At 30.9% G+C, this 12,913-nt stretch overlaps 1 protein-coding gene across 2 annotated transcripts; it reads left to right on the top strand.

Annotated features, from left to right (window-relative positions):
• Positions 1–3,525: 3,525 nt before the first annotated feature.
• Positions 3,526–7,326, top strand: LOC107907285 (ergosterol biosynthetic protein 28). 2 transcript variants are annotated; one of them, XM_016834594.2, is made up of 3 exons: positions 3,526–4,042; positions 6,159–6,365; positions 7,088–7,326. In XM_016834594.2, exons 1-3 carry the CDS (start codon positions 3,928–3,930, stop codon positions 7,153–7,155), a joined length of 390 nt encoding a protein of 129 aa, XP_016690083.1. In that variant the 5' UTR covers positions 3,526–3,927; the 3' UTR covers positions 7,156–7,326. The 2 variants fall into 2 exon arrangements, with proteins under 2 accessions (XP_016690083.1, XP_040950932.1); XM_041094998.1 differs by having other exon boundaries at positions 3,815–4,042; positions 7,117–7,326.
• The last annotated feature ends 5,587 nt before the right edge of the window (positions 7,327–12,913 follow it).

Genomic DNA, 12,913 nt, shown 5'->3' with positions numbered 1-12,913 from the left:
GCTTCAATCCACATTATTTAACCACTATTTCTCATTTTCATGAAATTGTTGTTACTTATTGTTTGTTTGTACACTATTATTTGGTATATTGGGATTAAAAACTAAAAATTACGTTAAAAATGGGAGATTAAGTCTTAACTCGATTGATATGAATATTATTATTAATATAAGAGAATATGAGTTTGAGTGCGTTGAAGCGTATTATCCCCTATTCATGGATTAGGGAGAGGTTATGGATAGTTCTAAATATTATGTAAAGAAAAATAGATATGATTAGAACCTATAATAAGATTATTCAAAAAAATTAAATTAAAAACATAAATAAATAAAACACCTATTATTGTTCTAATTTTGTTTTAATTTTCAATGATAATACCTAATAATAATCCTTAGTTTATGATTATAAATAAAATATCTTTAATGAATTTTAAAACACAACATATACTAAGAAATGGATTGAATAATTCGATTATTAAAAAATATATATTGATAAATTTAGACTTTAATATCTACAATTTTTTTTATCAATTTGGTCATTATTATTTTTATTAAATGTGGTTATTAATCTCTTAAAAATATTCAAATTGCTCTTCTTTAACAAGAATGTTGATTAAAATATTAATTTTTTAACGATATTGGTATGGCAACCCGTGTGGTAATTCACATACAGTTCATACTAATATGACACTATTTGTCTTATATGCCACGCCAAAAAATAATTTAAAAATTATAAAAATATTCAAAAAAATAAAAAAAAATAAAAAATTCAAAATAAAAAATATTCATAAGAATTCAGAAAAATAGCATGACGTACACGTGAATTACTATGTAGGCTGCCATGTTAAAAAAAGTTTAACACTTTAGTTAGCATTTCTATTAAAAGAACATCATATTGATTCCTTTTAAAAAAATGTTAACGATCAAATTTAATTCTTTTTAAAATGTTGATGACCTTAATTAGCTAAAAAAATTATATAAAAATATATATATTTAAAATTTTCAAGTGATGACGTGACACAATATTAAAATGTCATATCATGATACCCTAAAAATTTTCAATTTAAGGATTAAATTGAAAAAAGTTCCAAATTTTCAAATTAACATTTACCAAAAATAACTTAGTATGAATACAAAAAAAAAATACCAAATTCAGGGATTAAATTATACATTAACCCATTTCATAAAAGAACATTCTAGAGAAAACCAGATGGATAGAAATAAAGAAATTGGGACATTATATGTTTAGATGTCTCATTCATAATATTTGGTGAAAAATCATAATCAAAATATTATGTTTGGGTTGTCGGATATTCCTAATCTTATTTCATTTTCCCCATTATAGCTTTGTAGACCCCAAAATAAATATCACCTACTGACGTTAGTAATGACGTTTAGTCATTATGTACCCAAATTGTCCTATCAAGGTTTTTTCCTTTGATTTTTTTTAAAAAATCACACTAAGTTCAATTATCAGGAAAGAGAGGTGGATCACGTGGATCAATTAAGTATCAGGTCTTTCCTAGCTAGAATATCTCTCTATCGTAATTTAACCGCACAATAAATCACTATAATCACACTCACAAAATATGCAAAATAAACAATAAAGAACACAAGAATTTTAACGAGGTTCAGCAAATTTTGCCTACGTCTTCGGGCACTAACAAATATATTTCACTTCAAAATACAAGTGAAAATTTACAAATAAAGAGAGAGAACAATGCCTTAAGGAGAGAATGGCAAATTGGGGGATGATTGAAAATGAGAAATAGTTAGGCCTATTTATAGTTGAGATTTATGGATCAACTTGCAAAGTCACTATACAATTAGGGACCAAAAATTATAAATATCTCATGCCAAATTTAAATCCCACTTTCGGTGCCTTAAATCTCTTATTTCCAGTGCCAACATTTTGATACCCATATCTTTGACTTTTCTAAATATGGATGGTTGCTAATACATGATGATCGTGGGTTAGCTTAGAGCCAAGCATCAATGCATAGGCTTTAGCCGCCAATTCCGAAGAGGAATATATTAGTGCGGCTCCAACAATTACACCTCTTGCGAACAAGAGCCATTATTCTAGCTTTGGATGAAGCAGAAGTGAACGTTGCATCACAGTTAATATGTACTTTGCCAAGCATCAATGCATAGGCTTTAGCCACCAACACCAAAAAGGAATATATTAGCGTGATGGCTCCAATAATTACACTTCTAATTAGATGGTTGCGGACAAGAGCCACTATTCCAGCTTTGGATGAAGCAAAAGACAACGCTACATCACAGTTAATATGTACTGCACCTTCTGGTGGAAGGAGGATCCAAGTTGAGTCTCGAGAGGATGGAATCAGAGTCAAAGGTGGATTTATTGATAGAAAGGAGGAGTAACTTTGGAGTGCTTCATTCCACACTTGGATTGGTCCTTTGGTTTTCCTTTGATAATGAATTGAAACCCACCATTGGGCAAAAGATGGAAATCTCACTGGATTAAGATCATAATGAAAGGGTGAAGCTTGCTAAGTTGCTCGGGTTGGAGGATCAAAGGAGAGAATGTGCTCTAACAAATCTGAATGGTTGTTGCATTTAGTGGCAAAGCCAAGGTGCAGGCAAGGTCTATCTTGGTTAAATGAGAAATTTTCCCTTTTGTCCTCCCTAAAATATAAATAATTTAAATGGGTAAACTATCAAAATAGTAACTTTTGTTTTCCTCAGATTATATTTTAGTCACTTATGTTTGAAATGTTCCTATGTTATCGTGTTGTAACATTTTAGTCACTGAGCCGTTAATTTCTGTTAACGGTGTAACAGTAAGCTGGCTTGACACGTTTCAATCGATAATTTTAGGTTAAATTCTACAATTGGCCCCTATATTTTTTATTTTGAGCAATTTAATTTTTTTCCTTTATTTTTCATTCTTTTCTACTTCTCCCTCTGTTTTCCTCCCTTCTTCATTTCTTTTAACGTAGTTTTTCTATGTTTTCCATTTGTTAAAACTAGTCAACAAGCTCGTCTCACTTGAAAAAATTAAATTGTTCAAAAAATAAAAGTATAGGGACTAGTTTTAACAAATGGAAAACATAAAAAAAGCTACGTTAAAAGAAATTGAGAACGGAGGAAAACAAAGGAAAAAGTAGAAGAGAATGAAAAAATAAAAAAAAAGTTAAAAGAACATAAAAAAAAATTAATTTGCTCAAAACGAAAAAAATATGGGAACTAATTGTATAAATTAACCTAAAATTTTTGTTTGAAATGATTATTTAACGTGCCATGTCAGCTTACTGTTCCACTGTTAACGACAAATAATGACTTAGTGACTAAAATATTACAACGTGGTAACATTTCAAACATAAGTGACTAAAATGTAACTTGAGGTAAACAAAAGTGACTATTTTAGTAGTTTTCCCCTTAAAATATAGATAATGTGATTTAAGCATTTTAATGAAATTTTTTAACATTGGTCCCTAAATCTTTTTTATAATTTTATCTTGAGCCTAAATAAAATTTATGACTACGCCCTGCCTACGTCTTGGGTAGGAGGCTGAGAAACTTCGATGTCTCCCTACAAGATTTTCGTTGGGGAGCACTTTTAGGCTCCAAATTGTGCCCCATTCTTTTTTTTTTTTTGTTATAACCCGATTGAATGGTAAAATGGTCATGTTTCAATGATTCAATGATCTGATTGATAAAATATTAATATTTTAAGGATTAAATTAAAAAAATTTGAAGTTTAGACTAATTTAAAATCTAATCAGTAGTTTAGAGACCTCTAATACAATTACTCCATTATAAATATACTGATTTTCTCGTGTTGAACTGCTATTAGTCAAAAACAATAGCCAATTAGCTCAGTCACTATCCAAAAAGTGTGAAACTTTGAACTGGATCTACAAAATCCAGTTGAAGTGTTAAACAGTAGGTAAGCCAAAAAAGATGAAAGCATTGGGGTGGTGGTTAATGCTAGTGGGTTCACTTCGATTAGCCTCCGTTTGGTTCGGCTTCTTCGATATTTGGGCTCTTCGTCTCGCTGTTTTCTCCAGCACTTCCAGTAAAACTTTCTTTCTCTGTTTTCTTCATTTTCTTAAATATTTACTTTTTGATGCTTGGTTTTCTGTGAATTTGATGATACATTTCACGAAAAGATCACTAACTCCGACAATAACAAATCTTTTTAATTTTTAAACAAAAGGAAGAAACTTTGTTTTTATAAGCCATGGAGAGACAATGTGCTGTTCTTGTGTGCGTGCCAAGTGTTTGATTGTCTGTTTAAGTTAGATAAAGGTAGCTTCAAATACCCAGATTAAAAAATATGGGAAAAAGTGTAATTTTGGGATCCCAATGTTTAGAGATTTTGATGATTTTTATAGGGAAAAATGGGAAAAAGAATTAGTTAGTGTGCCAATTTGGTATTTAGCTTAAATTAATGGAATATGTTTGCTTCATTGAATCTATTATCTAAGATTTTTTAGTTCTTTCTTCTAGAGGTGTATTGGATTTGAGATTCTTGCTTGATAGTCCGATGCTGATTATGGATCTTACTTGAAATTTGTCTTGGTTGATGAGAAGGAATGAGGGTTGAGGAGAGTGCAAGATTCATATTTGTACCTTAGTCAAAGTAGCAACACCAAGAATGATATGGATTTGAAATGTATTAGTTCGTAAAATGTGGACAAATCTAGACTTATAAGAGAATGGTGGATGAATTTGGTAAGCATGCAATGGATTTTGGTGGCGCCATTGTCCAAGAAAGATTTTGGATGTATGAAATGGAGTAAACAAACATAAAAGTGATTTGGGGTATCTGAGAATTTTATTGTAGCTTCAAGTATGGTTCTTTTAAGTGCATGTATAAGCTCTTAGTTGAAGAGAAGACTATGTTGGCAGCAAAGGGGTCACTGGTGGTTTCAAAGAAGGAAATTTAGTGATGAGGATGCAAAGTTTGATTCAAGTTTGAACACATGTTGGAACTATTAAATCATGGATCTTTAGAAAGAATCGGTTTGGCTCAGAAGGTTTCTGAGCTCAAGAAAGATGTGGAAATTCGGATTTTGACTAACGTCAGAAAAGTTAATACTTGGAGTATAATGTGAAAATGTTCTTGATCCTTTGATGGTCTTTAGGGGCATGCATGTAAGGTTTTCACTTTCAATCGTATGATATGTTATAGCTAAAGGGAAAAAGATGGAGGGTTACCTAAAATTTAAGTTAATACAAAGCACTTCTGCAGGATCTTTTGTGCATGCAATGCAATGGGGAAACTATTTCAGGGGAAAAAAGGTTTTTCATGAAAAAAACCCTAAAGCTATGTTTTAATGATATATTTTATCTTCCCAAGTTAATTCGGTAAAAATACCTTGGGGGCCCTTGTACTAGGTGTCAATTTGCATTTTGCTCCCTCTGCTAAAAAAATGGGCAAATTAGTCCCTGTACATTAGATCAAAGAGCAAATTGGTTCTTTCTATTAGAAAATTCATTCATTTCTACTATTAAAAATTGGTATTACTGACAGAATAATCAAATAGTAATTTGTGGTGTGCCATGTGTGTTTCATGCTGACACTAGTTTTTAACGATAGAAATGGATAAAATTTTTAACAGAATGACCAATTTACTTTTTGATCTAACGTTTAAGAACTAATTTGCCTACTTTTTTAGTAGAGAACGGCTAAATGCAATCCAACTCCTAGTACAAGGGCCTCCATGGTACTTTTACCAATTAATTCTTGTTGATGATATCAAGTATATATTTCAAACAAAATAAAGGAGTTTGGAATTGAAATCCTCTAAATAGGTAGCTTTACTTTTGCTGTTAAAAAGCTCTAAATTCTTTTAAATTTCTTCAACCTCATATCCGCAGGGAGTTAACAGAACATATGATTATCTAACCGTGAGATATCAAAATTAGTCAGCTATGGCATCATTGCAGCGATATGTTTCCTTATACATTCCGTTCCTATTAATAAAATTGCTAACTCTCTAGCAGTATGTACAAGCAAAAGCACTTCCATTTCTTTTTTGGCTAATAGAACAGCCTTTGCAAATAATGTGACAATAAGCTGTTCTGCTTTTCTGTCTCAGGGTTCAATTAGTTTCTTGCTGAGGAATAATAAGTTGTTTGAGATCTTGATAATTGGTTTTCCATTTTGTTTCTAATGATATATGCAGTGACTGAAGTTCATGGGAGGACATTTGGAGTTTGGACACTTTTGACTTGTACTCTCTGCTTCGTATGCGCATTCAACTTAGAAAACAAGCCACTATACTTGGTGACATTTTTGTCATTCATCTATGCCTTTGGTCACTTTTTGACTGAATACCTTTTCTATCACACAATGGCCCTCTCAAATTTGACAACTGTTGGCATATTTGCAGGTATATTGTTCATGAGACTTATGAGAGTAAACATGCCAAGGCACTGCTTTTACATAAAGTTTTTGATAAAAGTACCATGGAGGCCCCAGTATTAGGAGTCAGATTGCATTTTGTCCCCTCTACTAAAAAAATGAGCAAATTAGTTTCTGTACATTAAATAAACAAGCAAACTAGTCCTCATCTATTTATATTGTTAAAAACTGGCATAGCTGACGAAATAACCAAACAATGATACGTGACGTGTACCTTATGATAATATACAGGGACGGGTTTTTAACAGTAGAAATGGATAAGAATTTTAATAGAAGGACCAGTTCGCTCTTTGATTTAACATACATTGACTAGTTTGCCCATTTTATGAGTAGAGGGGGCAAAATGTAAACTGAAGGGGCCTCCATGGTACTTTTACCAAAGTTTTTCTATTTAAGTTGCTGAAAATTTTCCTTTTTAAAACAGACTTGAAATGATAAAATATATGTTTGCCAAAGATCTCATATTTTTTATACTTATTGGCATGAACATCTTTAGCAGAAATCTCAATTTGCCTTAATGATATTTTTTCTTCATTTTAGAATTATTTGGTTCATCAAACACGATGATTTGGTTTAAAATATTTTGGGTAATCATTTGCCACGGGACTCTGACTTCTATACAACTAAGCGGAAGTTGCCATTTTTGCCTTATAACTAATTATGTTTTCTTTTTTCTATTCTGGAAATCAGGGACATCGATTATATGGATGCTTTTACAGTGGAATGCACATCAACAGAGGCATGTTAAGCATCCCTGAAACTGAATTTATATTCACTTTTAGTTACTTATCGACATTGAATTGATGTACTCGATCAATACTTACTGATAAAGAGCTGTTTAAAAACTAGATTGATACATGCATTGATTCTTATAAGGATGCATGCATTGAACTGATACTGTTACAAGTTATATAATCTTTTTGATACAACTCCAAATATGGTTTGTTTTCTTCCTAGTCATTGCCAATCTTTGACATATTTCTTTAACAGTGATGGGTTAATGCTAAAACACTTTGTACAGTTCCTATAAAGAATCTAAAGACCCAATTCTTACTAACACCTAGTTTCTCACTTGGTGTTAGTGAGAGAGCTAAGATGGTAAGCCACCAAGTTTCTCAATAACACCTCTTTGCTCATCATCTTCTTCAATCTTGTGCTGCTCATCAACTTCTCATGGATTGATCTTCCAATAAACTCAAATCTTCAAGTTGGTTTTCCTTATCTTTATCTTCTTCATCAATGAAATCCTCAACTTCCTCACTTTCTTCCCCTTCTGTTTTCTCTTGATCATGTCCGTCGATCTCATCATCCCCACCTCCTCTTCCATCATCTTCACTTTCCTCGACTTTACCTTCCTCCACCTCTTCTTCCATTTCTTCATTAATATCCGCAGATGATGACCCTTCCCCTTGAGGATCAAGGTCTTTCCTCCCAAGTTTTACAATTGCATGGCTGTGCTCGGTTGTCACCGATTGGAAAATCCCACTTCCCTTGTTATCGTAACTGTTCCTAGCTTGGTTGAACAACCAAATGCAAAGTGCAAGCAAGGCACATATTTGGAGCACATGCTTTACTTTGAACCCTTTATACCTCTGGTTTCTACTAGGTGCTTGCTTTAGCATGGTGAACCCCTTGAATTACAAACCTTAATATCTGTCAAAGAAGGATTAACAAATAGATAAAGATACTGCAAAACTCTATATGTTTAATCCCCTATTGTTCATAAAAAGAAATTTAACTTTTGATACACAAAATGTATGTTCCTTTTTCTATAGGGTTTACCAACTATGATAGGGTAAAAGGTTCACAAGGGAAGCATGAATAGGGATAGGGGATGTCATGGTTTTGACAAAAAAGATTTATTTCAAAAGGGTAGATTGTTGCCTCACTCTAAAAAGAAAGATCTCATTTCATTAATGAGACCTTCTCTCCACATGAAATGTAGCTAATTGGTATTTGTGAACTAAATTACTCATTGTCAAGACTTGTTTGGAATAATGGTTAAAGCTTCTCTATAGCAAATGACACGATTTCAAACTTTGTCATTTCCTTTTTCGTCCCCTAATATTGTAATGATAAGTTTCATGCTCTACATTCAAAGGATCTATTTGAAAACTTCTGTTTTCAAATTGGAAGATACACAAATGTGCTCTTGAAACAACTACTTAGAAAATATTACAACAACAATGAAGCCAATTAAACTGGTAGTTCATTGGCTAGCTCATTTTATTTTTAGTAATATTAATATTCAAAGAAACATCTTTGAACTAAAACCTAACTAGGAAAGTGTAACCCCTTTTTCTCTATGGGGACCATAATGAAAACAACAGTGAAAAAACCATGGTAAACCCTTTTGTTCTCAGACAAATCCTCCTCAGAATTCAACTTAAAATCAGACAAAAACCATTCAAATTTGAGGCAGAAAACTCATAAAACATACTATAGGTCAGAGAAAAAAGGTGAGAAAAAGAAAGGATACCCTTTAGAAACGGCAGATCCTTTTATATATATATATAAACTTGTAAAGGAGTGAAAAACGATATCTTTTTTATGTAACCTGGAATCTTGGGTTCACTTATATCCAAGAAAAGTGTGTACTTTCAGTTTCGAAAGGCAGCAGCAGCAGCAGCAGCAACAGTCATATTTTCTAAAACAAATCTTTGTCCAAGGAAATGGTAAGATAAGAAGAGTGTGGAGGGCACAATGGATTAGCCATTGAAACAACCACTTTTGGGGTTTAGGTTTTAAAGCTTAGGTTATCAAAGAGAGACAAAAGGGTTGAGAAGTGAAGGCTGAAAAAGCAACACACACTGAAACAGAGAGAAGCTATCACATGGATGTCAATTGTTTCATTCATTGGCCTCACCTTCATGTGTGGGTATGGTTTGGTGGTGTGGGGTTTCATCATATTCATGACTATCGACAAGTATATATTATCTTGGTAAAAGTATTTTGTAGGCACTATGTTTAGAGTAGTATTATATTTTACTCATTTTACTCAATGAATAGATAAATTAGTCCATATATGTTAGATCAAAGAGCAAACTAATTTTTTTATAAAAAAATCTATTTGTTTTAACTGTTAAAAACTGGTCTTGTAGATCAATATGAGGTACACATGACACATCACGTAGTGTCGTCTAGTTATTCCGTCAATCATTTATCTTTTAATAATGTAAATGGATAAAATTTTAATAGGAAGGGCTAATTTATTTTTTGATTTGATGTATAAGAACTAATTTATTCATTTATTAAGTAAAGAGAACAAAATTCAAGACTCCTAATACAGATTCTCTAATACTTTTACCATATATATTATATAACATTACGAGTGTCGGTGACACATTCCAAAATTCCCTAATCCACATAGGAAACATCACTGTAGATCAATAATGCTAGCATTCATTGAAGAGTCCAATATATATATTCCCAGTAATCCAAAATTTACTGCCATGGGGTGAAAATTAATGCAACTCTTATCAAAATCTTTGAAGTAATATGGTTGCAGGCGAAAGGGCGTGAAATGAACGGAGTGGTGGTGCCTTTTTTTTTCAACTGAGAACCTCAGTGAAATCTCCTTTTCTTTATGTCAATGGTGGGGCTCTACTGCCATGCACCAGGAAAAAAAAAAGGAACTTTTTAACTAAAGTTCGAGCTTTTGCCTCTCAAGGTGTAAATCAAGTTAATGGTGATTGTGCATAAATACAAATTCAAAGTTTCAAATAACCTAAGTTAAATTCATTCTCTCAACTACCCTCTATCATATACCAAGGGATTTTTGTATTAAGAGTTAGATTAAAGAGTGTATTAGTCATTTCTATTATTAAAAGCTGGTGTAACTCGCAGAATAAACTTGTACTCCATGTTGACATATATGGACCAATTTTTAACAATAGAAATGGATGAATTTTTTAATAGGATTAGGCTGCTTTTTGGTCTAATGTACAATGATTAATTTGCTCATTTTTTAGTAAAGGGGACAAAATAAAATCTAACTCTTAATACAGTTGCCTTCATGGTACCTTTACCAATGACATAACATATCATGATGAGTTTAAAGATATATCGAATATTGGTGGGAAATTTGATTGTTTGATAGGGAAGCGTTAGCTAAAGTTGAGTATCCGGTCGAATCGAGTGAAAAAAAACTCGAGTTGATGGATCCTATTTTATCATCTTAACTCGACTTGAATTTTTCTCTAATGGAGTCGAGTGAAATAGATTCAAGCCAAGTTGAATAAATTTGTTCGAGTTAAATTTAAAAAAAAATAGACCGACCATAATGAAATCTTGTTGACAACATGATTAAATTCCAAGTTAAAGAATATAAATATCATGTATATTTAAAAACTCTTTTAAAACAAGGTAAGACAAAAATAAAATAAAAGAAGAAGAGATAATTTGTATGATAAACTTGATTTGATAATTTATTTGTTTAAGGCCTCAAATTTATCATTTTGAATTTTAAAAAAAATATAATTTAGCATTTATATATATTTAGTATTTCTTTATTTTTTGAATACATTTTTATAAAATTTTGGCAAAAATATTTTATAAATGTTTTGAATTTTTAAAAATATTTTTTTTAAAAAGGATCAATTTGTATACTTTCAAAATTGCCAAAGACTCAAAGGGTATTTATATAAATTTGTTATTCGAGTTTATCGTATTTTTCGAACCATAAAATTTAACTCAATTTGAACTAAAAAAACTGAGTTGATTCTTAAAGACCGGATAACTTTCCAACAATGATGAGTGATCAATTACGGATATATGGCCAATTCTTTCTCAATAGTCTCGGTGCTACTTTATAATTGTCCTTTCGTATAATTTGAACAACTTAATTAATTTGAAATTCGAAAAAAGGTAGCAATCAAAAATGTGGAAACATTGTTTTTTATTTTTATGAAAGACAAATTTCTCATCACAACATCAAGTTACAGTTTAGGTATTGTCACCAGTCATCTCTGATATGAAAAAGAAAAAAAGAGAGCAGGAAAAGTGTGTAAAAAATGGATATGAATGAGCCAATGCAAAGTTCCCATCCAATATTTACCAATTCTCGTCCATGGACTAAATGAGTAATGAATGAAAATGATGAGTCCTTTTTTACAAAAAAAAAACATGATAAGTCCTTCACTAGTCTCTAGACAGATCTTTTTTAAGGACCATGCTAAAATGCTGCATTTTCTTTTTGGCAATTTTTGCATTAACATTTTACAAGAAGGATAAACTTTTTTTTTTTTTTTGCATTTTATTAAAAGCATGATCATAGTGGTCGGTTTCGCACTAATTCCCAGTGTAATAGTTGGTGTGTACCGTTTTAATGTTAAATTGGAACAAGTAATATTCTTTTCTGCATTAATGAAAATTTTGGTCTGTATTGGTTGCATCAGTTTGTTCCAATCAATTTTTGTTACTCTAATTAAAATATGGTGCGTCGATTGGTGCATGAATAATATTAGAAAATATAAAAAAAAATTAACTGTTTACTATTATGCTAAATATTTAATTGGAACAAAAATATTTAAAAAAAAGCTGAAAAACATTTTATATTTGAAAATGATTTAGTATGATATTTGTAAATATATTTAGATAATATATTACTTTTTTTTAAAAAAAATTGATAAATCCGAAACGATACACCGAAACAGACCAATACTAGAACATACTAGTTCCACTTGAAAAGCAATGCGCCCACTAATATGATATTGACTACCTTGCTATGATCACTACTATTTATTTTAAGTTTTATTAAGAAATTGAACTCTAACTTATATTGCGATTGGGTGCGGTGCATTTAGCTTACTTTTTGTCTCACGCTACAGTATCTAATCTCACCGCCACCGCTATTTTTACACTAACCGTAGCTAAACGCACCGCATATCCAAACTCACTCTTAATTTCCTTTTGTCAAGTGTTTAAATTATTATTATTATTTATTTTATTTAAAAGAAGTGTACGGTGTCCAATAAGAACTTGTCAAGTGTCACATTCTTATGGGATGTAATTATTTCCTAATAAATTTTTTGTAAAAAGACTCTTTTAGTCCTCAATTTTGAAAGTGAGCATCTAAGAACAATTAATCACAATATTTTTCATTGATTTTACTTAATTTTGATTGTTATAATAAAAAATTTAGCCTTCAAATTTTACACATTTTGCCTATTATATATATTTGAAGTTAAAGCTTTTTTAGGTATTGTTTTTGAACTTTTTAGATTTTTTTAATTTTTATATATTTTTTCCAAATAATTTTTTTAAAATTAGGATCAAATTGACAGAATATATGAACATTACAAGCTTAATTTGTTATTATATTAATCAAACTTAAAATGACGAAATAGATTTGTTTTGCATAATTAATTATCTTTAGTTGCTCACTTTTGAAATTAATGAAGATTAAATTATTTTTATTTTTTTAATAAGGACCAATATGTTTAGTATAGAATTTGAGAGAGATTAGAGAGTGTTTTTACCCAGATTCTTTAATACAAATTTATCATTCTTTAATAA

The sequence above is a fragment of the Gossypium hirsutum genome, chromosome D06 (assembly GCF_007990345.1).
Source record: "Gossypium hirsutum isolate 1008001.06 chromosome D06, Gossypium_hirsutum_v2.1, whole genome shotgun sequence".
NCBI lineage: Eukaryota > Viridiplantae > Streptophyta > Magnoliopsida > Malvales > Malvaceae > Gossypium > Gossypium hirsutum.
The sequence above is the reverse complement of the archived record's forward strand: the minus strand, read 5'-3'. Positions and strand labels throughout refer to the sequence as shown.